This window comes from Galeopterus variegatus, unplaced genomic scaffold (genome assembly GCF_000696425.1).
Source record: "Galeopterus variegatus unplaced genomic scaffold, G_variegatus-3.0.2 Scaffold1193, whole genome shotgun sequence".
Lineage (NCBI taxonomy): Eukaryota > Metazoa > Chordata > Mammalia > Dermoptera > Cynocephalidae > Galeopterus > Galeopterus variegatus.
This window is the reverse complement of record NW_007727304.1, coordinates 112,512-140,455: the sequence shown is the minus strand read 5'-3', so window position 1 is coordinate 140,455 and position 27,944 is coordinate 112,512. Positions and strand designations below refer to the sequence as shown.

The following is a 27,944-nucleotide window of genomic DNA, read 5'->3' as shown; positions in this document are numbered from 1 at the left end:
TTGACCTTGGTGATACCACGCCGTGCTCTAACCAGAGGGGCTAAGCAGCCAGCCCTCTTCTGTCTCCCTCCAGTAACTGCCTCAAGTGTGTAATAATGATAACTGCATCCACCCTGTGAAACTGCCTCTGAGGCTTCTCTGCCTTCTCGGTGCTGACCTGCAGATAATCCTGTTGCTCCTTCTCGGAGCCCACCTACCCACTTAGGGTCAGTGAGGACAGCCGGATGTCCTGGGTGTGGTATCTGTGAGCTTGTCATGCATTCTGAGCTCACAGACAACACTGTTCTAGGAAACACTGCTCTGAGATGTGGGGGAGAGGGGCCTTGTGTACAAGGTGATGCAAAGTCCATCTACATCAGCTCATTACAGGGACGAAATCAAAGTTTCTGCACAGAGCAAACAAGGGCTTCGGGGTGCTGGAAGACTGTTTGGAGTCCATGGCTTTGCTACTGCTGAAGCTGGAAAACAGATGAGCCATCTTCAGGGAGACTGCCTTTCCTTGCAGCACGCTTGACTGCCTAGAACATTCCCTCCCCTCATGCTGGGTGCCCCATCCTGCTTCCCAGGCTTCTAGAGCCCCCTCGCCTTTTCCTCCCACACAGTGTCCCTCCAGACCCAGACGGGCCAAGCTCCATTCTTCTCTTCCACCTGCATTTGTCAGTTTACTGTCCCACTATCCAGGTACTTGCTTTCTCTTAGTTGCCAGTGAATCCCCTGATATAGTTATCCTCTCTAAGTTTTCACAGACAGCATAATGTCAAAAAACAAAACAAAACAAACACAAAAAACAGCCAAGCAGATTGGGGTCTGACACAGGGTTGCTCACTTATTTTGACAATACATTTAGAAAAACTAACATCTCTGGTGACTATCATTTCTTAGAAGAACGGATTTTAGTATCAAAAGGAGAAAGGCATAGGTGCACACACACACACACACACACACACACACGATAATTTAATGCCCCAAATATATAAAGGACATCAACTCAGAATAAAGAATAGCTTTCTTTTTTTGCAACTGGCTGGACAGGGAACCAAACCTTTGACCTTGATGTTACAAAGCCACACTCCAACCAACTGAGCTAACCGGCCAGCTCCAAGGATAGTTTTCTACGTTGAATAAACATTTCTGTGAGAAACTCAATGTGTCACCTTGTCCTGTCTCCCCTCTCCCCCACAATGTGGGTTCTTGGTTTGGCATCTGGAAAGCCTTTTTAACTCCTGATCAGAGGTAGAAATCCCTGCTATAGAAAAGCTAGCTGTGTTGCACCTCCCAGGTAATATGAGTTAACTCAATTAAAATATGTTTGTCTTCAAAAGACCCTTAAGAAATGGATCTAGAGACCAAGTAAGGAAGAATTTTGGCCTTTCTGTAAATTTCTGGAAGAAAATAAGGCATATCTTGTAGCAAACTCATAGGATCAGCTCTAATCATCCTATTTTTCTAAAGCCAGAGGTTTTCAAGGCTTTCCCAATTGCCAGCCCTTCAGTGGCAAATGCAGCTGCCACCAGAGATCCGTCATGGTAACACCACAACCTGGAGCGCCTGAGCTGGGTGACAAGCCCTGTTGTTGGCTTGAGGCAGCTATTGAAACTGAGCCCGCTTCAAGCCATGTTTTTAAATACGAAAACCAGCCATCTGCCAGTTACTATGATGACCAAATTCAGTAGGAATACATTTCACTTGAGGCACTGATTCAAAATGAAACTCTGACATCAGAAATGTCAGGGGATGAACTCGAGGTGACGCTGACATGAACCTTGAAACATTAGGAACGACAGCCGCTTTGCTTCCCAGACAGCCCTGCCCGACGGCTTCTCCTCTCGGTTTCTCTGCTGCGCTGAGAGGTGACTTTCAGAGCTGTTCTGAGAAGGGCTTCTCAGAATGTTCGCCCCTTCCAGTGCCCCCTGGTGGGAACCCGTTTCCCGTCAGAGCCCTGTTGTCACTGCCCACAAACCTCTGGGGTTGGGGGGAAGGAATGCCAATGGAGCCTGGCCTGGAGGAGAGGAGGGGACAAAGGATAACAAATAAAATGAGAGACGTGCCAGTTCCTAAAGGTCGCAGAGATCACATCTGGATGCAATGCCCTTTTTCTGATTTGCTGGCACAGGGCACATCATTAAAGATATTTGCTGAGGAATAAGAAATAAATGAAAAGAACAGCGCACTTGTAAGCCTGGGAGATGTTCAACTCCTTCAGTGATAATCCTCAACGCTGAATACATCCTTCCTGCATATTCTTTCAGCAGGCAAATAGTCATTGCCTGTCTCTGGGGCATTTTAATCTCTCTGGCAAAGGCCTTTGATATGCATGAGTTCCTGTCTAAATTGGGAATTTTCTAAAAGCTCAACAAGAGTTTTCTCTCTGCAGGTGAATGGGTAAAATGGTTTAAAGAATGGCTTCTGAAATCACATGCATGTGGAAGCGGGCTCTCATTGTCTCACTCACCCGGAAGACCTGGGATGCCGTGAATTGAAAATGACCACGAAATTAATAAGCATTGCTATCTGCTTTAGAATGAGTTTTAGTTCAGTGCTTCAGTGTGTAAATAAAGATGCCTAGTGTGATGGAAAGTCATGCCAAGCAAGGGAACACCAGGGAGCTGTTTGACTTTCATAGTTCGTTTTTAATTCACTCAATGATTATTTATTGGGCAGCAACTACTTGCTAGGTAGCAACTGTGCTGGGCAGGAGGCATGGAGCCATAAACAAGGCAGAGCTTGGCGTCTCCCCTCACAACTGCTGTTGGTGTTTGGGGGGAAATAGAACTGTGGCAGGGTAGGTATGTACCTTTATTTAAAGGCAAATATCTTTCCTATTGAATCAGGAAAAATAAATATTTTTGAACAGGCTTCCTCCTAAATTTCAGGCTGTAGAAGAGAGCAAAGAGAAGGGGAACGTTATTGGGTTTATAATCCACTGTGCTGGTGTGTAGCCATGTATTGCGAGCTCAGTGAGCTGAGGAAGGCCTTTGCCTAGTCCCCAGATATTCCTGCCTGTTGACTGGTACCAGCAATTTTTCTTTTGAAGTTCTATGTATTTAGATTTAAGGTGTTGTGATGGTTAATTTTATGGGTCAGCATGGCTGGGCCACAGTGCCCAGATATTTGGTCAAACATTATTCTAGATGTTTCCTGTGAAGGTGGTTTTTGGATGAGATTAACATTTAAATGGATAAATGTTAATGAGCAAAGCAGATTACCCACCATAATGTGGGTGGGCCTCATCCACAGCTGAAGGCCTTAGGAGATGAAAGTTTGACCTCCCCTGAGCAAGAAGGACTCAAACTGCAACTCTTCCCTGAGTCTCCAGCCAGCTGGCCTCTCCCTTCAGGTTTTGGAGTTGCTAGCCTCCATAGTCGTATGAGCCAGTTCCCTAAAATAACCATCTCTGTCTGTCCACCCCTACTCATACAGGTGTCATGCTTACGAACGTGGAAATGCCTCTAAGAGAAACACTGCTGTGCAACATACTTACTATTAGATCAGTCATTTACACTTTACCAGGAATAAGTGTCAGAGCCTCTCCTGAGAGCTGTTTTGATGAAGAGAGTCCACCAAATTTATGAATGGAGGAAATATCTGCCTTGAGTCAGAGGTAGAGACTGAGCTAATAAGAAAGGAGTTGGGGGCTGAAGATGAGCTCTGGCTTACTTGGCCTCCTTCTGTTTTATCTTCCGAGGGAGAAGCACGTCTGCTTCGAGATGTTCACGTGCATTCTGCGAGTACCCAGTAACTACTTGCTGAATGAGTTCTAGGGAACTGGGTGAGGGAAAAGTTACTGAGTAACTGCTGTGTTCTAGTTGCTTCACCTCTGCTATCTTATTTAATGTTCTCATCCACAAGGATGATGTCATTGTGATACTCATGGACTCTGAGCCCAACTCTCTGGATTTGAATTCTGTCACAAGGTGTGTGACAGGACAAATGACCAAACCTCTCTGTTGTTCAGTCTCTGTTTCGATGGGATGGGATAAAGATAAGACCTGTGCCAGTGTTAGTATAGTGAGTAAGTTGGTATAGTATAATAAGATCTCAGTACGTACAGCGCCGGTATTTGGTAAGGGCCGTGTTGGTAGGAGTAGGGAATGCCTTTCCTAGATGATATGTTTTATTACCTACATTTTCTAGATGAGGCACCTGAATAGTCACCCAGAGTTACATTGCTGCTACATGAAAATGGAGCAGTGATTTGACTCCAGATTTGCCTGACACAAAAGCTGGTTCAACTGCATATGCTATCCTAATATATAGGGTATCCTAATACCACACAGTTTTTATTAACTTTATTTAGCATCTCATGGTTTGACACTTGATTTTGGATAAACTTTGTTTTCTTTTTCTTTTTTGAAATCGATCTGGAACAAAAGATTAGACTTGTGACCTATCATAAATGCTAGCTAAAGCTCCAGGAGCTCAGTTTTCTTCAACTTTGCTGCTCTACCTAGTCAAAAGGTCATGGTCAGCCTAGCTTTCTCTATGGCCAGCATCAAGCTATGAGATACTGTGTGGCGGAATGAGTTACTGAAAAGGAGAGCCCAGGTACAATTTGATGGTGTAGACATGGCAGAGGTCTTACTTAACAGCTATTTATTGAGTTGTTGCTATGTGCCAGGCACCGATGCTGGCTGCAGTGGAGAAGACAAAAAAAGTAGAAGATGCAGTTTCTGAAATTGAAGAGCTTTCAGTCTAGGCCAGTGGTTCTCAACTGGGGGTGATTTTGCCTCTAGTGGACAATTGGCAATTCCTGGAAACATTTTGGTTTTCACAACTGGAGGGTGGTGGTGGTGCAGGTGTTAAAGAGAGGAGAGGGGGCTGGGCATCTAGTGCACAGAGCTCAGGAGGCTGCTAAGCATCCTGCAGTACCCAGGGCAGCTCTCCCCAATTAAGAATGATCTGGTCTAAAATGTCAATAGTGGTGAGACTGAGAAGCCCTGTGAGAGATGCGGCCGACACAAAGAAACAAATGGCCAGCTAAGGTGGTACCTAATTAAGAGCCACAGGGCAGGACAGAACACATGTGCTTTGGGAACCCAAAGAAAGAGTAGGTGGTAGTGGATTGCCATGGAAGTCCTTTTCAGGCTGGAGGCAGAAATGTGCAACGTATCTGTGAGAACAGAGCAAGCAGAAGAAGCTAGTGCAATAGGAATCGGTGAACACTAAAGATTAGGTCAGATTACGGAAAGCCTTGAAAATAAATGGAGATACAATGCTGAAGATGAAGAGCAGTTGGCTGAGGCAGACTTTTAGGAAAATGAGCACATACAATGAATTGTAGGAGAAAGCTGGGAGCAGAGACTCTGAAGTCAAACCACCTCAGTTCAAATCCTGACTCTGCACTTGCTTGTCCTTTGTCTCTCACTAAAGAATAACCTCTCTGTGCTTCAAGTTCCTCCTCTGTAAAGTGGCATCTACTTCATAGGGTCACTGTGAGGATGAAATGAATTAATGCAGAACTACAGGTGCGAGTAGATGAGGGCTTGGACGAAGTTGTTGGCAGGGTAGTTAAGAAGGAAAAAGCCAATTTGAACAGATGGATGGCAGATTGTATATAGAGCACAGGGCTCAGGAAGAATCCAAGCTTTCTCTGGTGGACTCATACACAGATGTGGGAAAATTGGAAAGTGTCACTGATGGTCTTCTTATTGGGGATAGTGAGGAAGGTGGTAATTCTGGTGGGGGAAAAGGTAAAACAGTGGCTAAATTAGGAAATAAAAATCTTTTAGCATCTATCACTAAGATCACACACATGTAAAAAGTTATTAATCCTAGAATAAGAAACTGACTAATCACAGGCCTACTTGATTTTCTGGGTTTTTCCTTTTCTTGCATCTACAAATTTTAGTTTTGAAATATTTTGAGCATACAGAAGAATATACAGAATAATATAACATGCTAGTGATTACTCAAGGAGTAGAGTAACCATAAAGATGATTCTTGGCTTTGATGATATTAAATGGTTTTTAGTTTATATTAAAACATGAGGCCGTAGGTCGTCATGTCTCACCTTGCTGGACCATCCTACAAAGGTTTCTAGGCTGAGTACAGTTTGCTCTGCTTTGGCCTGTGGCTGAATTGTCCTTCATCTTCAGTAACTATTAAGACTCCTTACTTTATAGACACTCAGGATCCTCCCTTATTTCAAGGACTTTCACAATCTAATTGTACCTGTCTGCTCTTACCGTTCACTGCTTGTACCCACTTCGTCTGTACCCAAACACAGTTTGCATTTTCCCATTAGGACTGAATCAAGACACGTGGGTGCTCCGAGCAAGCTTATAATTTGGTGCTCCTTCAAACCTATTCATTGCTTCATTCACTCAACAAATGTTTATTGAGTATATATTATGTGTCAAAAGCTGTTCTACCCTCTTGGGATATAACTGAACAAAATAGACAAAGATCCCTGTTTACTTTCTAGTGAGGGAGACAGACAGTAAAAAGAGTGTGATAAATAAATTGCATACTGTCTTAGTTCACTTTCTGTTGCTGGAACTAAATACTTGAGACTGGGTAATTTACAAAGGAAGGACATTTATTTCTTGCAGTTCTGGAGGCTGGAAAATTCAAGAGCACAGCACCGGCCTTCTTGCTGTGTCATAGCACGACTGAGGACATCACATGGCAAGAGGGCATGAGCATGTCAGCTCAGGTCGTTCTGTTTTTATAATGCTACCAGTCCCACCATGGGAGCCCCACCCTGATGACCTTATCTAATTCTAATTGCCTCCCAAAGGACACACCTCCAAATACCATCAACAAATGAATTTAGGGATTAAGTTTCCAACACACGAAATTTAGGGGAAACATTCAAAGGGTAACTAGTAGAAGGTGAGAAATACCATGGGAAAAAAAATAGAGCAAAGTAAGGAATTGCCAAGTTAGGGGGTCAGGTGTCAGTAATCATTGATCAGGGTACTTTCATTGAGAAGGTGAGATTTGAGCAAAGACTTGGAGGGACTGGAAGGAGTTAGGAATACAGATCCCTGAGGGAAGAGTGTGCTCTGGGCAAAACAGAAGCAAAGAGCCTACGGGGAGAGCATGCCTGGCATTCTCCAGAAGCAGCACCAGGGCTGTGTGTTTGAGTGAAGGGAGCAGGAGCTTATTGAAGAGAAAATGAGAGGCAACGGGAGTCCAGATCCTCGTGGGTTTTATAAGCTACTGTGAGAAATTTGGCTTTAACTCTGAGTGAGATGCGGAGCCGTTGTGGGGTTTTCAGACAAACAGAAACATGATCCAACTTAGGTTTTAAATTAATTACCCTGGCTGCTTGCTGAGAATAAACCGTGGGGAAAAGGGTAGAAGAAACAGGAAGAAGCTAGGAGGCTATTGGTGTAAACCAGATGAGATGACAGTGGCTTAATCATGGTAGTGACAGATGAGGTAGGAAAGGTCAGTAAGATTCTGTGTGTGTGTGTGTGTGTGTGTGTGTGTGTGTATTTTAAGTTGTACTGAAATATACTTAACATAAAACATTTTTGAGTGTACAGCTCAGTGGCATTAAGTACATTTATATTGTTGTACAACCATCACCATTAGCCATCTCCAGAACTTTTTCATCATCCCAAATTGAAACTCTTGGGTGTATTTTTTTAGGCACAGTCGGCATGCTTTCCTGACAGATGGGCTGGGGTGTGAGAGAAAGAGGGGAGTCAAGGATGACTTGGAAGTCATTGGCCTCAGCAACTGGAAAGAAGGAATTGCTTTTGACAAGATGAGGAAGGGCAGGTAGAGCAAGTTTGGGAAGGGAAGAAGGAAAGGAGTTCGGATTTCATCTTGGGTTAACTTGAGGTCGGATTTCATCTTGGGTCCACTAGATGTCAAAGTTGAGAATTTGAGAATGCATTTGGATATGTGAGTCTGGAGTTCATCAGAACTGGGCTAGGTAGACACAGACACATTTGGGTGTCATCAGCTGATGGTTTTTAAGCCACAGGAAGGAATGAGACAGACAAAGAAAGAGATCAAAAGCACTAGGGGCAGCCTAACATTACAAGGCTAGGGAGGTGGAGAAGGAAGCCACAGAGGAGACCGAGGAGGAGCAAAGCCAGGGGATATATTACCACATGCTGCCGAGAAGTTAAGATGAGGCCTTAGAGCTACCACTGACTTGGTGGCACACAGCTCACTGGTGACTCTAACAAGAGCAGTTTTTTAGAAGTGCTGGGGACAAAAGCTTGACTGGGACGGGTTAAGAGAAAATGGAAGGAGAACAGTTGGAGACAGCAGGTAAAGACTATTAATTTAGATTTTACAATAAGCAGGGAGCAAAGCTAATGAGGAAGTAAGATCATGAGTAGTTCATTTTTTTAACTATATATTAAAAAGTACATTTTTTCCCCTCAGTACATTTTTCAATCTCTTTTTTTAATACAAGTAAATGGGGGTGATGTAGACACCCCTGGGTCAGAGCCGGAGAATCTGCTGGGCCTTCCCCAGGACTAAAGGCGAAAAGGGTGATGAGGACACTGAAGCAAGGTGGCGTGACACTCTCAGAGTGGGCGTGGCAGCTCCTTCTGGATCACTTCCATTTGTACAAAAAAAGGAAGTCAGTTTGGGTGGCCAAGAATCCCACCCTCACAGCGGGGGTCAGAAGAGCAGCAGCACTTCTGGGTGGGCAGGGGCAGTGGAGAATGCAGCAAGGCCTCCAGAGCCCTCACACGTGGGCCCTGGTGGAGGTGCTGCTTCCCGGGCACCTGGCACAGGGCGGTTTGTGAGGTCTCCCTATGGGTGTGGGGGTTTGGGGGGACCCACCTGTCCTTCTGAGAACAAGAGTCATTGTGTTCTGGCAATCAGCTGCAGGCCATGTGGTTTGGGTTACAGGAGAGAACAAATTTTTAAATTAAAAGGCTTAACAAAATGGAATCACTTCTGTTCAGGATGTTACACGTGTGCCCACCATGTGCATGTGTGCCAGACCTGAGGTGATGCACCTGCATGCTTGTGGTCACCTGTGCTGCTGCTCTTCAGATCCTTCTGCTAAAAGGGGACTCGGCTGGTTCTGTTACACATTAGAACAATATCAAAATCTGTACAGAAATAGGGGCATAAGTGGGGGTTGGGGCAGGTGGAGCAAGGATTGGGGCGTGGTACGGGAGGCAGCAGGACAAAAATGACGGAAGTAACAGCCTACTTGTATGCTGATGGGAGTGATCCAATAGAGAGGGCAAAAACTGGTGATATAGGAGAGGGAGGGAATACTTTTAAAATTTTGAATTTGAATACCTCCAAGTGGGTGTGGGCACAGCATTTTACCACAAGCTACACTGTATTCTGACCCCCTTCACTCATTTATATAAACTACATTTAATTTTGCATCCCTTGGCCTGGATAGATACAGATCTATATGGGGCTCTAAAGCAATACTGAAATAAATTGGTAACAGTATAAATTAGACCCACTCCCAAAACAGATAGAATCCTCAAGAGCTAATGTACACTCTCTCCAAGGAGTTTTTTTTTTTTTTTCCAATTTGCTTATGCAGACACCACCAGACACACCAGATGAAAGCTGACAATCAGAAGCAACTGAAATACAAAAACCAAATAACATGATATGGTGCAGATTGTTGGGAATCAGTAATTTATTTTATTTTTTGTCCCCGGAAATAAGCCTTTGGATAGACCTTGGGAAATGAGTGGTTTCTGGGTACACGCAAAGGAAGAGAGAACGTTATTAAATCAGGGGTGAGTGGTGAAAGAGCATTGGAGTAAAGGTGCGTCCTTGCCTGGGCTTGGACTTGAACTGTATGTCCAGGGTAGACATGGGAAGTTTACCACTGAACCACAACTTTTAGAATGTAGAGAGAATGGGAAGATATAACCAGAGGTTGACAAGGTGACCCATTCTGAGGGGTGAGTTAGCCTTTTCTAAGTCTCACTGGTACTCGTTCAATGGTCCCCTGAAAAACTTACCATGTGCCCCATAACTCAAAAGCAGTTGACTTGACAGAACAGAAGAATGTCTTGCTGAAGGCTCAATTACAATGACATCTACAAGACAACATCTTGCAAAGTTCGGGTGATGTCCTATAGGATGCAGTAAATGTCTTAAACCAGCAGCAACTATGGTTTTGTTTTCCCATGGCCAGGATACTTGAGTCTGGGAACCAAGCAGTGGAGACTGGAAAAGCCCCTCTCATGATTTCACCCAACAGCCCACTGAATATTGTTTTCTTTCCCTGTGACCTTGGGTTTGTGGGGTTGGAGTTGCTACTGCTAAAGAGAAGAATCCTTTCATTAAGGAATACTGGAAGTTGAGACTGCCCTCTGACCATTGTGGGATTCCTGTACCACTGAATGGATAGGCACTGAAGGGGGTCAGTGTAGCCAGAGTAATTATCCTGAGTACCAGAAGGGAATAGGGCTGTAACTTAACAATGAGAACAAAGAGGATTTTGTTTGGAATTTAGGGAATGCACTAGCTTCATTTCCAAATATCCTAATAGACCTGGTCAATGGAAAGCTGTAGCAATCCTACAAAGACAAAAACAACCAAGGACCCAAATCCTACAGGAATGAATAGTTGGGCACCTCCTTCAGCCAGGGTGTTGGCAGAGGCAAGGGGAATAGGGAACAGATGGTGGAAGAGGGCAGCTATGATTTTCCGCTTACGGTTTGGGACAGCTGTGGAGGTGGGAATTGTAGCAGCTCTTTTATGTTACTCTTCTTTTCTCCTTTACTTAACAGAATGCTGATGGTGGTTAATGTATTAGGTTTCAGGTGGAAGTATCACCAAATAGACTTTACCCTGTGATAGCGTGGACGCTGATGGGACTCTGTGCATCCCTATTCCGGGGACATACATTTTTATTCAGATGAAGGACAAGAGTGTAAACCGTGCTGGATGTCTTCTGTTGGCCCCTCTCGTCCCAGGCCCACTGTCTACCTTTCTCCAGCCAGCTCTTTACTCCTGTGTGGATTACACGTACAGAGATCTGGCTTCTGATTCAGTTAGGCCAAAGGAGAGCCCAGGTTTGGGGGAAGGCAGGAGAGCGAAGTAAGATTTATCCTCCTGATTTTCTCACTGTGAAGTCTTCTTGGACTGTCTATGTCCCTTGATAGATAATAACTGCTTCTTTTCAAGGTGACCTGTGCTGCAGACCCCCTCTCCTTCTGAGTTCTCGTGACCTTCCCTTCCGTCATCACTTTTTGTCTAGGGGTGGTGAGGGCTGTGCTCTGGGTCCTGCACGATCCTTGTAGTTTACACTCTGCATGTGTCTCTATAATTGCTTCCCTTTATACATAAACCCTTCTCAACTTAGCCCACTGTGAGGGTGCCTTCTGCTTCTTGTTGGGATCCTGACTATGGTATTACATTCTATATTCCAGGGATTGAAAGATGATATCTAATTCAATCTTCACAGCAACACTATCGTATCAGGTCTTCTTGATTACCTTCTTACTGTACACCTGGCATTGTTCTAGGTGCTTTATATGAACTGACTCAAGTAGTCCCATAATAGCCACCCATGGTAAGTATCCTCTTATTCCCATTCTACAGATGAGGAAACTGAAGCACAGAACATTTGAGTAGATGACTCAAAGTCATGAAGTTAGTGATTAACCTCTGCAAAATAAGGCTTCTCAAAGGGCATAGGTACTATTTACCTCATTTTTACAGATGGGAAAACTAAGACAGAGAAGTAAAGGGACTTATCCAAGATGAGGTCAGCCACGTGGTTAGGATTAAAACCCAGGTCTGTCTAACCTCAAAACTAATGCTCATCTCTAATGCGCCGTGCTGACTTAACAATACTTTATTTTCAGGTGTCAATAGGAGCACAAACTGACTGTGAAATGCAGGTTCTATGAAAACAAACCATTCTTTTGAAATTTGAGATTTATTTGTGATTTTTTGAAATGACAGATCATCTAACTGAAATAAAGACTAAGCTTGATGAAAGTGTAAGCATGACCCAGATTTACTGGCTAATTCTTTCTTTAAGTATTCAGCTTATATTTTTCTATGGATTTAATCCATAGAAAAGTTGGGAGCTTATATTTTTATTTTTTTAATTTTTAAAGAAATGTGATGAACCTAATTCAAAAATCTCTGTTAATACTGCACGTTACCAAATGGCTAGAAGAGAGGAGAACGAATGTCCTCATCTCAAAGAAATGATTGTTTTGTAACGATGAATATGCTAATTACCCTGATTTGATCATCATACATTGTATACATGCACTGATATTCAACTTTGTATCCCACAAGTATGTATAATCAATACATTTCAATTTTAAAAAAATCCCTGTTAAGAGATGTTTCTGGAATCTTATTCTTTTGTACATTTGTTAGCTAACATTAGCCCTGACAAAGGTAAAATAGAATACGCTGGTCATTTATCATTCACAGACTGAGGAAATGCATAAACCAGACCAAGGGAGGAGAGCCTGAGATGGGAAACCACACTGGCCAGGGTGCCAATAACTTATTTTTCACCTTAGTGACAGTCTTCTGTCTTCCACTACTGAAGGAGGGCATGGTCAAGACTCTCCTATGCTTTATAATAATTCATGTCACCCCTGCCCTAGGGACTTCCGTTTTTGGAATAGCACCAGCAGCCTGTTCTATCCACTACCATGGACTGGGGGCTTTCTAACAGCTGAGAATGATCTGCTTTTCAAATAGTATCATTCAGTCGATTTTCTGTTGCTGTTGTTGCTGTTCAGGGCGGAAGCGGTAAGTCTACTTCCAAGGGCTACTTCTTGGAATTAATTCATTCAGAGTTTATTATCTATTGGGTCTCCGTGACTCTTTGTAGTTGCTGTTCTCTCTGCCTGGGAACCCTTCTCCCATTTGCTTTCTGTTGAGTGCCCATTAATTAAAAGGCATAGGTCAAATATCAGGTCCTCTGTGATCCTTCCTTGATCCTCTTACATTTGATTCCTCCTCTCATTATGTTCCTATAGCATGTGGCTTTTCTCTACTTAGTATTTATTTCACGTATATTGTTTAATGTCTGTGTTCCACTCTGCACTTTTTGTCCTTTAAAGGCACAAATCCTGTCTTAGTTATCTGAATATCTCCTCCACATTATCAGAGTGTCTTATACTTCGTTGCCCAATTAATAATTGTGTAAGAATTAAATCTAAGGTACCATGTTAATAGTAGCAGCTAACATTTAATAAGAGTTTCCTATATATCAGACACTATGCTAAAAGATTTACATTTATTAGCTTGTATAACTCTCAACACCACCTTTTTTTTTTTTTACAATCCCCATTCTACAGATGAGGGATCTGAGGCTTAGAGAGGTTACGTTGCTTACACAAGGCCACAGTATGACATGGTGGAGCTGGGATTTAAACTCATGTTCTTAATCACTATGCCATATCTATTTGTAACAATAAATACCATCAAATGAGGTAATGTATACCAAAGTATAGCACTGCACTAGATGCAGAGTAAGTTTTCATTATCATGATTATAATTTTAGGCTGCTAATATGCACCAGACTCTGTACCAGGCATGTGCCATGTTTTCTTGGTTTTATTCCCTAACAGTTCTATATGGGCTTAGCATCTCTAGTCACCAGACAAGGAAACTCAAGTTCCAAAAGCTAGTAATTTGTGCAAGGAGATGGAGATAGGAAGTCTTCCAAATAAAAAGCAGTTGAAAAGATAACCTGGATTTTTCTATTAGTTTTGTGATAATATAGTGGATTTATAGATACCCTTAATACAAATAATCATTTGTGACATGATTGCTTTTCAACGTCAGACAAGTGAGAATACAAAAAAGCCTGAGCAAAGATGAGGAACTTTCAGAAAAATACACTCAGCGTCACAGGCCGTGGTTCAGTGAATTGTCAAGTAAGAAGAAGGTGAGTGCTACTTTGACAGGGGAGAGGGGACAGGAAAGGTTGTCTTTTTATTGTCTATGCTCCATGAAGTGCTGTTTGTTGTCATGCCCAGAACCTAGTATCATGTTTGGTGCATAAGTGCTCACTAAACAGTGAACGAATGTTCTAGAAGAAAGTGAAAGAAAAAAAGACCAGTTAAAATAGCCTACTCTGTTATATTTAAAGGCAGAACTTGGAAATGGACAGTGAAATAGCCTACTCTGTTATATTTAAAGGCAGAACTTGGGAAAAAACATATTCTGGCTACTGCCATTTGGAGGAGAGGATTAATTTTCAGTTCAGTGTTGGAAGAAACAGTGTTCTTAGGAAGTAAGGTAAAGCCAAACAGAAGCTTACAGCCCATGAAAGAGAAAGGCTATCATTCTTCCTCCAGGAGAGAAAAATCCTTAAACTAAAGTGAAACCATTGAGGAGTAAACCATCTTTTGAGAATATGACATGAAAAAATCCAATGCAGTGCTGGCAAGAGAGCTCGTGATCTCAAAAATCTGCAGAACGATGAGTGTGTTGCTGGATCTAAAAGCTGCTTTACAGTTAGTCGTTTCCTACATTTTTCCCACCCTGGCTTCTACTTTGGTGTTGCTGGATGGGAGAAGTGAGGTAGCAGGCAAATATGCTATATCCTATTCTTTTTTAGTACGAATTGCTAAAATGATAGTAAAACAACTCACTTCTTGGTTTTTACAGTCCAACAGGGGCCGCGTGCAACCATCCAAACGCAAGCCACTGCCTCCCCTCCCACCCTCTGAGGTTGCTGAAGAGAAGATACCAGTCAAGGCACTCTATGATTTCCTGCCCAGAGAACCCTGTAATTTAGCATTAAAGAGAGCAGAAGAATACCTTATATTGGAGAAGTATAATCCTCACTGGTGGAAGGCAAGAGACCGTTTGGGGTATGACATGGCTTAGTCTTTATCAAACTCCTCTTTCAGCTTCTGAAGACTGAAACAAAAAGAAGACTGTTTAAAAGAAGCCTCATTTTCAACAGGTTTATACCTCTTCCCTCTGCATGAAACAGAATCTGTCCCACACTTCCCCATCTGTATGACAGAGCACAGTGATTTCAGGCGGAGTCTCAGAACCAGATACACCTGACTTCACATCCTGATGCTGCCGCTTACTACTGTGTGGCAAGTCACTTACCCGGCCTGAGTTTTCATTTCTTTATTTGTAAAATAGGAATAATAATCCCTGCCACCTAGGTTATTATTCTGATTTGTACTTTCTTTATTTGGGAACTTGTCTTTTTCTCCTATTAAGTTCTAAGGTAAGAATAGAAATAGTATCTTCTTCATTTTTATATTTCTATAATGACTAATTTTGGAAGCAAACATTGTAGTAGTTGCTGAATTAAACTGGGATTAAGTAAAAAGACCCTGGGATGCACATAGATTTTATTTGCAATAGATTATTAGGACATTCTGGATCCCTGGGAAAGGACACTGCCATTGACCTCTGATACTTGCCAAGATTTGGAGATTATAGGTATCTAAGTACTATAAGCATCTAAATTACAAACCTTCTTTCCTTAATTGTATTTTCCTGATGATCTGGCCCTCTTAACAGTTCTTAGTTTAGGTTCAACACGTGATAGAGACTTTTCAGTGGAAAAAGAGGTGTGTAGATTCAGGACTGTGTGATTGGCCACTCCCACAGGTGGACTATTTGCATGTCTCAAACAAAAAAACCCCACAAAAAACTGTATTAATTTTTGGTATCATAGTTAATAAGTGAGTAGAGTTTTTAAAATAATATGCAACTGTTATAAATAATTCTGCTTTGCCAGTATCTCCAAACCCAGTCTCTTTTCCCTGAGTAAAAACCATTATGCATTTAGTGAGTAACTTCCAGATCATTTTCAATATGCTTACATATATTGAAATCTACGGTATAGTTCGTACGTTTAATTTACCTAGATCTTAGCATACTGTATGCATTGTTCTGCAACTTGCTTTTATTTCTCAATAATATGTCATGAAGATCTTTTTGGAATTTCAAATATTGGTGAAGGTGTAAGAAAAGAGAAACTGCTACCCTGCTGATAGGAGTGTAAATTGGTATAGCCTCCTTTGAGGGAAATTTGCTGTACCTACTGAAAGATGCACATATTCAGGGACTTAGCAATTCCCCTGCTTGGTATCTATCTATCTATCTTAGAGAAATATTCTTACTTGTGCACAAGAAGGCATGTTGAAGGATTTCTTTACAGCATTGCTTTTAATAGGGCAGTGGCTAAACTAAAATATCTATACTATGGAATATTCTACAGCAATTAAAAAGAAAGAGGCCAGTATTTTTGTAATTGCTGTGTTTTTAACCTAGTCACTATGACATCAAATGATAATTTAAGTGCCTTCTTTGCTCTTTGAAAAGAATTTGGGGTCGTAAAACCTCTTAAATTACTCACATTGTAAGTCAGGATCTTAGTATGGTATTTCTTGTACAGAGATTTTTTTGTTGAGATGGAAACGAAAAAACTTATTTTCTTCTTTTTATAATTTAATCAGTGAAGTGAATTTGATTTCCCCCTACAGGATCCCTGAGGTTTTAAAGGATTTTTGCCCTGATAATGTCACAAACATGCCAAGCATTTGAGTTTTGCTTTGTCTTTTTTTGTAGGAATGAAGGCTTAATCCCAAGCAACTACGTGACTGAAAACAAACTAACCAATTTAGAAATATATGAGTAAGTTTCCTCCAAAGTATACTCTATGGTTAACCTGTGAAAATCAGGGACATTTTGGCAGCTCATAAGTATAGATACTGTTTTGGGTCTGTAAAAGGAAGAGAAAGTAACACATTTGACAGCTTTAGCAATAAAGAGAACTTTGATCCTTATCATGGTTGATTCAGAAACTTTTTTTTTCTTAAACTTTGTTTTGTTTTGTATGGCCACTTTTTTTTGTTTGTTTGAAAAGTGACAGAGTGAAACCAAACACTCATCCGGCCCTTGTTTTACTCTATGTCCTAAATGGAAAATTTACTTTTAAAAATGACATTAAATTTTCAATGAGTGGTGAATTGGACTTACTACATAGAAACATTGCCATGTTTTGGCTATGTTTCGATATGTTTTAGAAATAGCTGAAGATAAGGACTAGGCCAATGCTGTAGCTTGGAAGAGACTTTGGCATGTTCACTAGAGTTCTACTTGAAATCTGTTTTTGTTACTATTACAGATTTGGAGGGTGAAGGGGATCTTAGCAATCACTGTTTTAGCCCCCCATTCTGCAGATGAGAAGCTGAGGTTGACACATTCATTTATAGGTAGGGAATAGCAGAGCTAGGACTAGTCCTATATTTTTCATAAATTGAGATTTCAGTTTGAGCATGTGCCCCTGCCCCTCTTGAGTACTTACTTTGCGATTAGCATAAGCTTCCAGCAGGTGGCAGTAGCTGATGTGAGTGGAGACACGAAGACAGGCTTCTCTGAGAACCAGGCAGCAAATATAACTAAATGAAAGAACCTCCTTGATTGGCCTTGCTACTAATTTAAGCCCACCTGGAGGCCAGACTCAGTACATACCTCCCTAAAACAAATCCAATTCCAGAAGCTTTGGCGAATAATGTAGACTTTATTGGAGGGAAGAAGGAGATGACCACAGAACATATGACACATCCATGCCACTTTACCAGACATGTCCATTAGTTATTTCTGTTCTCTCTCCTGTGTCACTCTCAGCTCCATCACAGGGTCTCTCTTTTCTTCTCTCCTCCTTCACTCAGCCTGCCATGTCCTCTCTATCGACCTGAGCCATTTAGCTCTGCACTGAGAGTCCAGTCTCCCGTAAAACAAAGGCCTCACGTGGCCGAATCCATCTTTTTTTTTTTTTTAGGAAACAGTTCCTTAGAGCTCCTTCTGCCTCAGCAAACAACTGTCTACTGTTACTCCAAGAGCATGCCCCAGGGGAGGCTCACTGCTGTACTCAGCTGAAGCTGAGCCACAAAAACAGGTCTTTTGGAAGGCCAGGTCAGAGGATATTTTGTATGGAAATACCTTGCTAAGAAAAATTAGAAAAATAAGAATTTTTCATATCATTACCTCAGTTTGAATTTTCCAGAAGATTAAAGGAGACATGTGAAAGTACCTAACACAATGCCTGATGGTTATTGCTCATTGCTCGATTTGCTCATTGCTTCCCCTGTTTAGGCTTAGACTCTGGCTGTAACAACTTGCTTATACTGTAAATATTGGATCATTTGAATTAAACTTTGGGGTTAGAATTGCCATTTTATTTCCTCAGGCCTTGATTTACGTGCATTTTAAGAAATCATCCTTTTTAATGACTCCAGTGATGAAAAGACTTATTTTAAATTGTATTGCTTTTTTCAGAAAAGGGTTTATTGAAATATAAATATAATTATCATTTTTAATTACTAAAATTATTGATCACTTACTATGTACCACACACACTGTTCTAATGAATGTAAAAAAAAAATTACTACCCCAGGTTGAAGTCCTGAGGTGTGAGCTTGGAAATGGGAGCAACCTGGGTCCAAATCCCAGCATTACCATGGACTACTTCTTTGACTCTGGGCAAAGTTACCTAATGTCTCTAAACCTCTGAGTGCTCTGAAAAGTGGCGACAATAATACCTATCTCATATAGGACATAGTAAGTGTTCAATACATGCTAGTGATTACTATTATTTCTGTGAATGGTGAAACTAACAGGAAAGGCATTTACTGTTTGGTCCATCTTGCCTTTATCATGGGTGTACAGCGTTTCTTAGTTACTTCAGCCCCTCAAAACACTTCGTTTGTTCAATCTGTGTTTATTGTACACTTACAGTGTACCAGATGTTAGTTGGTCTAGCCACTGGAGATACAACATAGAACATGCAGAAACAGCCTCTGACTTTATGGAACTTAAAATTTCATGGGCAAGCAGACATCAGACAACCCTAAATTCACAAATAAATATATAATTCTAAATTGAAGTGTTATGAAGCAACAATAAAGGACTGTGGGAGAAAATGGGGAACGGGATACCATTTAGATGGAGGGTGTTGGGTTGGGGAAGACCTTTCTGAGGAAGAAACTTTAGGTCTAAAGTTGGTAGGAGCTAGTTAGGCGGGCAGTTGGGGAAAGAATGTGGTGTCAGTGTGGGCTTCTGATGTTCATAGAAAGACTTATGACTACTTTGGCTTTAAATGAATATTTAAATTATCAACATTACCATATAAAAACCTAGTTTTCAGTAAGCCCTCAAATTCATCTTATAAATCTTGATATAGTATTTACAAATCTAAATAAATAAGAACAATCACTTTAATTCAAGCTCAATATACTAAATGTCTTTAAATAATCAGCCCTCTTTATAAGCTCAGTTAATTAAATTTCCTGAAACATTTAATTTGCATTAACAAACTGAATAAATTTAATTTTTTAAAAAGTACTTCACGTGCCTGACAGGGCACATTTACAATTGTAATAAGTCCTATGAAAGTCTTCAAAGGATCCTGGAAATGTAATAAATTAAATTTATAAATGTGGGAAATCAAGTTCTCTTAACTGTATGATTATCATTTAAAAAATTAGTCAAATTCTCTTCAACTTTAAATAACAAGTCTAAAATTAATTATGCATTTTAAATCAGAAGCAAAAATCTAATACAACAGATTCTCTTAAAATTGTAGATATTCTAAATACCAAACATATTGATTATGTATGAGTTTGATTTATCTTATTATCTCCACACTAAATTCTTAATATTCTTAGGATTAGAAAGTCACTTAGTAAGGGAAGAAAATTTACCTTCTCGGGTTTAATGGTGCTAGTTTAAATATTCAGGATTGCAATACTATTACTTACTGATCATAAATCTAAGGCTGGGACATGGGACCTGAGGCTTACCTATATACAGGATGTTTCTACTCAACCATAGCTGGACATGCTGGATTTTAAAAAAAAAAGTCAGTAGGATTCCCACCCCAACTCCTATGTCCACATCATTTGGTATTAGTTGTAATTAGTGTTGTCCAGGTGTAGGAGTTACAGCCTTACCTATTATTTTAAAAAACTTTTCTAACCTTTACCATCTGATTTAAATAGAAGAAAATCTGAAATACCGTGCTCCCATCCTCCCTTATGTTGCGTTCATCCAGTTTCTTTCTTGACTGAGAATTCTTTATTATTTTAAAGGATCCTGAATTTGTCACATACTTCTTTCTGGCTCTTTGGTTACTACTTTGAAGTCATTCTAATGACATCTATATATGGACAGATTTCCAATTTATATTTAAACAAAATTAACATATTTAATTACTTTTTATCACTATAGTAAATGAATATAAAGCAACAAAATTAACACCAACATGACAGGTGAAAAATATTTCAAAAAATATAATTTATGTTAACTGTTCCTTTTTTGAGTATTAATATTCAGTCTTGGCTTTTCACAAATACAACTTATTTTAGTGAACTATCATCTTTATTCTCTTTAACATCCAGATTTCACAACTTAGCTAATGTGGGCCCTTTTAAGCTGGTTCCCTGTGTCTTTAACACTGCCTCATTTATTCTGAAAGAATTTCTTCTTTCTACAACAAAAGGTCTCAGATTCGTCTTGAAATTCTTTTCTCCAATATTAATATTCATTAAAAATTACTGAATGATGTTCACAGTTTAACATTATAATTACTCTTGTTCCCACTAGGGATAAGTAGTCAAATTGCTTTATCTAGAATCCTCTGTAATCATCCTGTATTCTCTGTGGTTTATCTTTTTAAAGTTCATTTTCAATTTGATGGAATTAGGGTTTTAAATAGCTGATCATTCTAATTTAGTGGCAGCTTCTTACTACTGGATGTTAGGGAAAGTCCACACGATGAGATGCGTTTTATTCTCAAAGTCAGGTATAGGAGATTCAGTTAGCTAACATCTGGCCTACGTACAATGACTCAATGCATACAGATACACTTACAGATATGCATATTTCCTTCCGCTGCTCATAAGAACAGTATTTCTGGTAATATTAGATTAAAATCCTTTTAATATCTTGTTTGAGATAAAAACATTTTAATTTTTGTCTCTCTTGTGTTCTGTTGTTTCTCTCTCTCTTTCCTATACTGATGAGGTATTGTCATATCAAACTATATGTTTAGCTTACAATATTATTTAATTATGTTTACTGTGTATAGCTCTGATATTCTAAAGTCATTGAATGACATGTTTCACGCAGAGAAAACAGCATGATTGGAGGCAGAGGAGGGCTTGATGAATTTGAGGAAGGAAAGAATTCCACTGTGGCAGGAGCTTAGTAAGTGAGGGAGAGTTGAGGCAGGAGAGGGTGTTTGGGGGCAGGATTATGTATTGGCTGGTCCATGTGCTCTGCTAACTACTAACTCTACCACGAGGTAGGCTACTTGGGAGAGTCCGGTAGGTGAGAGTGAGCTTTAATTCTGGAAAGGGTAACAGCACAGATAAGAGCATGCAAATAGGAAATTCCTGAGAGGAAAAACAATAAATGGATATTTTTTAGTTTGTCTGCCAAAGCTCATGTAGTATTTGTTGACGATAGTGACTTTTTAACCACATACCTTTCACAGAAATTTAAAAGAGGTTAAATCATTGAAAATTATCTACTAAGTATATGTCAGAAAGTTGAATTGAGTTATGATGGAATAAACTAGATATTGGCTTACCATTAATAAAATTGTATCAAGCTTAATTAATAGACCCATGATAGCAGATTATTGTTTATCCAAGTTTAAGAAAACACTCAACTTTCTAAAATCGGTTCTGAAGTAAGTTCTTAAAAATAAAGAACAGTGATTTTTTTTTCCTGAAAATAGTTGAATATAAAAATTTAAAGCATTTTTATTACTTTTACAGGTGGTACCATAAAAACATTACCAGAAATCAGGCAGAGCGTCTATTGAGACAAGAGGTAATTCAATGTATTTATGAATAAATCTGTGAATATTTTCAAAATTTTGGAGAGAGGTACGTTATAAAGATGTAACCAACTAAAAACGTATATTACTTCTCATTCTTTCTAGTTCTAAGATATTGTTACAACTTCATCTCTGCTACACATTTTCTGATACATTGTAAATCAGATATGCTTGTATCAGATTGTGTTTTCTATTGACTTTCATCATAATTTCAGAAATATGTTTCTCCTGAAATGATTTCAGCTCCAACGTACTGAATCTCCTTTATTCAGTTCAAAGTGCATTTTGCCCATAGAGTCTATATGTGAATTGCCCACATAATGTTTGCATCAAAGGCAATCAAATGTACACTCGATCCTCATGAACTTAGCTTAGACTCATTAAAAACACGAATATAGAAAAATAAATGGTGTTGTAGTTTCTTTGTTCTTTGGAAGCAAAGGGAAGAGTGGGGTAGCCAAATATCAAATTCAGATCAAAACTGCTCATTTAGGTCAAACCAAAACAAAACTGCACATAGTTTAAATTTCCAACTGTCGGTAAACATTAACTGTGGGTAAATATACAGTCAAAACCAGAAACTAGGTAAGAGAGGTGTGTGTGTGACTATGCCCTGTTGTTGGATGTTGAGGAAATCTAGAAGTGTGAATGAGAAAGAATCAATTCTGTAACTAAAAGCTCAGTGCCAGTAATGGCTGAGGACACAGGAAAGACCCACTTAATAGAAGGGGATAGGCAGAGAATGAGAAACATAGATCCAGCCTCAGGACATGGTGGGGATGGAGGCTGGACATGCCTGGTTTCACTTCCTAGGAGGAAATTGAGTGTGGCAGGGAGATGTGGTGACGGTCTGGCATAGGGGCAGCAGATGGCCTTCTGCAAACCGGTATTAGTAGGTCCAGCATGGAGAAATAAGATGTTACAGTAGTCAGGCAGAACCAGAGAAGGTCTACAGTAAGCATGTTGGTTACAGGTAACATGGCCCAAATCATTGCACTGTGCAGATTCAGCATGAGAGCTTCTGCATCTGAAAGGAAGCCAGACTAGATGACGGCCTCATCTCTCTACAGAAACTAGAACAGGGAATTATGTAACAACTCCCCACATGCCCACAACCCAGATATAACAAATAGTAAGATTTGGCCATAACATAAAAAAAAAAAAAAAAAAAAAAAAAAAAAACTAGACACAATTGAGGCCCACACCCTCAGGTTTTTTGTCCCCCTTCACTCCCCAGAGGTATTGTCAATAGAAGGGTGTGTTACCATTTTGTCTCTGTGTTTATATTTTTATCATATATGTATGTGCACAAACAACGTGTAGTGTTGTTTCATGTGTTTTATCATTTGACATAAAAGAGATTATATGATGCTGCTTTTTAAATTAGACATACGTTTTAAAAATTCATCCATATGGGTACATATATATTAAATACATTTCTTTAACAGTCTAGTATTTCATTATATGACTATATAAAAATGTATACAATGTTGATAAACATTAAAATTATTTCTAGCTTGTTACTATTACAAACAGTGCTGCAGTGAACTTCCTTGTAGATGTCATCTTGTACACAAGGGCAAAAGGGAATTATTTGTTCACAGGGTAGGTGCAGATTTAATATTACTAGTATTTTCCAATCATGATTCAAAGTATGTAGTTGTAATAATTTACTCTCTTACAAGAAATGAGATAAACTGGTTCCCTACATTCTTGCCAGCAGTTGGCAAGGAGATTCACACTTATTTTTTTTAATTCATTAGATGAGAAAATGTGTGTTTTTAAAAATGTTCATTTCCTTGATTACCAGTGCAATTGAATAAACTATGTGTCTATTGGCCACTTGGGCTTACCCTTCTGTGACATGCCTGTTAATATCCTTTGCTCATTTTTCTGTAGTGTGTTTGTTTTTTTAACTTGTAAGTATGCATTTAAAAAATATATTCTGAATACCAATCTTTTTGTCAGTTATGTGTTGCAAATGCCAGTATATTCTTCTAGTTTCTGGCTTTTTAAAAGACTTTATGGTGTTTTCTTACATAGAATTTTTAAAATGTTGATGGAGTTGAATTTCTCAATATTTTCCTTTATGATTTGTGCTTTTTTGTTTAGTATAAAACATTTTTCTCCCTCCTAAAGTAATAAAGGGATTTTATATTTTCTTTTAAATGTTTTAAGGATTTGCTTTTCACATTTAGGTCTTTAATCCATCAGAAATGTGTGTGTATATATGTGTGTACAATGAATGGAATATTTAAAAACAATATTTTCAATACATATCTTAAATGTGTAATTTAAAAATAAATGTTTTAAATACATATTTAAAAAAAATATATATTTTCTATAGATCTTAAAATATTTTTCTAATTTATATATTTTTAAATTTTATTTTTAAAAATACACTTGGGTTAAACCCTACTTGTCATGAGGAATTCAAAATATATGTGTCCTGGTTTGGGTTTCCTAATATTTTCTTTAGCATTTGTCTTGTTACATTCAAAAGTGGGCCTGGATTGTGTGTTCTCTTTGTCTGGTTTTAATATAAAGGTTACAGAAGCATCATAAAATGAGTTAGGAGATGGGGCTTTGTCTCTCTTACCAGTTTCTGGAATAATTTATATTGGACAGAAATTATTTGCTCCTTGAAGGTTGGGTGTAGCTCTCGTAAAATAGTCCAGACATGCTGCTTTTAAAAACAAGTAGATATTTGCTACTGATTGAATTTCCTTTTCTTTTTGAAATGTTTGATAATTTATATTTACCTAGAGAATTGCCTATTTTATTTGTATTTATTTTCAAATTCATTGCATAAATTGTTCATGAGTATTCCATAATTTTTATTTATATCATATTTCAACAGTCAGCATGTTCATATGGTCCAAAATCAAAAGGTTTTAGTAAGTTTTCTTTCATTCTTCTCTCCAAGCCACCAATTCCCCTTCCCACAGAAAAACTACTATTAGTTTATTTTGTATGCTTTCTGAGATGTTTAATATATATACAGGTAAACAGAAATATACTTTCTTGTGTTGATATATATATATATTTTTTTCCTTTTTTCGTGTCCGGCAACGGATCGCAACCCTCAGTGTCGCGCCCGTACCGGACCGGGACCGGCAACGGGATCGCAACCCTCAGTGCTGCACCCACACCCCGCTCAGCCAGTGAACGGGAACCGGTCTGTGTGTGGGATCTGAACCCTCGGCAGGAGCGCCGCCACGCTCCCAAGCGGCGCACTGTAGCAGTGCGCCACCGGGCCGGCCCTTGTGTTGATATTTTTATACAAAAGGTAGCATAGTATATATACTCTTCTATACAATATTGCTTTTTTCACTTAATGATATATGTTGGGAATCTTTTCACATCACTACACAAAAAGTGTCCTCATTCATTTCAAACCTGCATAGTATTCCTGAGTTTGGATGCGTTGCAATTTTTTAACCTGTTTTTCATTATGGAAATTAAGTATATTGCAGTCTTTTGCTGTTAAACCAAATGCAGCCATTGGTAACTTGAATATACATCTTTTCCCATTTTCGTGAGTTTATTTGTAGGATAAATCCCCAAAGGTGGAAATTCTGGGGCAAAGAGAACGTGCATTTCTAATTTTGATAAATATTAAAATACCCTCTATAAAAGTTGTATCAATTTATATACCTGCCAGAAATGTAAGTGTCTGTTTTCCTATAACCTTTACAGCCAGCATTTTATATGAAACATCTGGATCTTTGCTTTCTGACACCTCATCTCAGTGTGAATTTAGTTTGCATTTCTCTTATTCCAGGAATGTTAAGCATTTTTTATATATTAAATTTTACATATTTGTATTTCTTTTTCTGTGAACCGTCTGTTCATATCCTTTGCATAGTTTTCTATTGGGTTTTTGATGTTATTCTCCGAATTTGTAGGACTTATGTAGCTATATTAAAGAATGAGCCCTTTGTGATATGCGGTAATATTTCCCCCAGTTTTTCAATTGTCTTATGGTTTTTTGGCATGAATAGTATTTGAATTTCATATGTTTGAATTTATCAGATGACTTTGTGTAAGTGTTTAGGGTTTGTATCAGGTTAGCTCCAAGGCTTAAAAAATACTTCTCATGTTTCTTGATTGCTTTAGTGGTTATATTTTATACCTTTATATTTTTGATTCATTTGTAACTTTTCCTGATGTAAGAAGTGAGATATGAATCCAACTTTATTTTTTTTTCTAGATGGTAAACTAATGTCCATCTTCTCTGCATTGATTTGAGATGCCACTTTCATCATAAACAAAATTCCTATTTTGGACTATACTGGGCTTTCTGCTTGGTTTCTTTGATCAGCCTGTCTATTCATGTACTGCTACTACACTGTTTTAAATACTGAGGCTTTCTCTGGTGTGGCTAGCCTCCCTTATTATTCTCTTTTTCTGAAATGTTCTGGATGTATGTATATTTTGTCCATACAAACTTAAGAATTACCTTGTCTCATTTAAAAAAAACTTCCTGTTGGTTGCATTAAATGTACAGATTAATTTAGGGAAAATTTTCAGGCATTACAGACCCATTTGTTCTAGGACCCATATATATATTGATTATTCATATAGAAAAAAATTAAAATTAGATCTCAACTTCAAGCAAAAATAACCTTTCATGGAATAAACACCTAATGAGAAAAGCAAATACTTGTATTTTTCAGGAGCGTTTTAGGATTTTCTTCATATAATTCTTGCATGTTAATTTTTAAGTTTATTTTAAAGATTTTTATCTTTTGTTCTGCTATTATAAGTGAGTATCTCTTGTTTTTACTTATGAAAGCTCTTGATTTCTGTGAATTAATTTTGTAATTGATGACTGATGATTCTCATATTTTTTGTAATAGTTTTCCAGGTGATTCTTTTGGGTTTCATGTATATAGTCTTAGCAGCAAACAGTGATGATTTCACCTCTTTTAAAAAAATAATTTTAATACACTACTTCTAATTTTTGCCTCTCATTTAATTGCATTGTCTGGTATCTCCAGAACAGTATTCAATACCAGTGCTGATAGTGCATTATTTCTTTTTTCCTGATTTTATTTGGAGTGACTTCCACATAAAACATGATGCTTGATTTGGTATTAAAGTAAGTAACTGCTTTTGTGTTAAGGAAGTAAACATATATTCCTGTTTTATTGAGAATTTTTAAAAATTGATAATAGAAATTAAAATTTATCAAATGCCCAACTTCTCTAAAGATGTTCATGTGACTTTTCTCCTCAGGTCTATTAATATGATAAATTATATTAATGAAATCCCTAATATTAAATTACTTTTACATTCCTTTATGCAATCCCTCTTGATTATGCTATACTTTTTTTTTGTGCTACTGGATTCAGTTTGTAACATTTTATTTAGAATTTTTGCATTGACATTAAGTGGGACTGGTCAATATTTTTTCTTTTGTGCCCAGTCTTGACTGTGTTGTTGGTATTGATGTTAAGCTCATTTTGTACACAAATTTAGAAGTTTTTTTTCTTTTAATATGCCCTGAAATAGTGTAATCTCTATACCGTTTTTTTCTTTAAGGTTTGGTACATCACAATGTGTAGCAGTAGTACTTTTTAATATTATACCTCTTTAACTAGCTAAACGTAAAATTTATCAAAACTGAATCCAGAAGAGCTAGAAATCTTAACAGATCTATTGAATAGAAAAATGGATATGTTTTTTTATTTTTATTTTTATTATTTTTTAAAAATTTTATTTATTTTTTTCTTCTTAATTTTATTTTGTCGGTATACAATGAGGTTGATTATTGTGGCCCATTACCGAAACCCCCCTCCCTCCTCCCTCTCCCCCTTCCCACCCAACAATGTCCTTTCTGCTTGCTTGTCGTATCAACTTCAAGGAGTTGTATTGTTAAGTCTGCCCACCCCCGTTTTTTTGTGTGTGTGCGTGTGAATTTATTTATTTATTTTTAGCTCCCACCAATAAGTGAGAACATGTGGTATTTCTTTTTCTCTGCCTGACTCGTTTCACTCAGTATTATTCTTTCAAGGTCCATCCATGTTGTTGCAAATGGCAGTATTTCATTTGTTTTTATAGCTGAGTAGTATTCCATTGTGTAGATATACCACATTTTCTGTATCCACTCATCCGATGATGGACATTTGGGTTGATTCCAGCTCTTGGCTATTGTGAAGAGTGCTGCAATGAACAT

General features: G+C 38.7%; 1 protein-coding gene across 1 annotated transcript in view; it reads left to right on the top strand.

Moving 5' to 3' along the window:
• TXK (TXK tyrosine kinase) overlaps positions 1 to 27,944 on the top strand; it is a 61,387-nt gene that overhangs the window by 2,870 nt on the left and 30,573 nt on the right. The window contains exons 2-6 of the mRNA XM_008575461.1: positions 12,634 to 12,684; positions 13,726 to 13,828; positions 14,554 to 14,759; positions 16,486 to 16,551; positions 21,702 to 21,756. Of these exons, the coding sequence (XP_008573683.1) occupies positions 12,634 to 12,684; positions 13,726 to 13,828; positions 14,554 to 14,759; positions 16,486 to 16,551; positions 21,702 to 21,756 (481 nt within the window). The remainder of the gene's footprint in view (positions 1 to 12,633; positions 12,685 to 13,725; positions 13,829 to 14,553; positions 14,760 to 16,485; positions 16,552 to 21,701; positions 21,757 to 27,944) is intronic.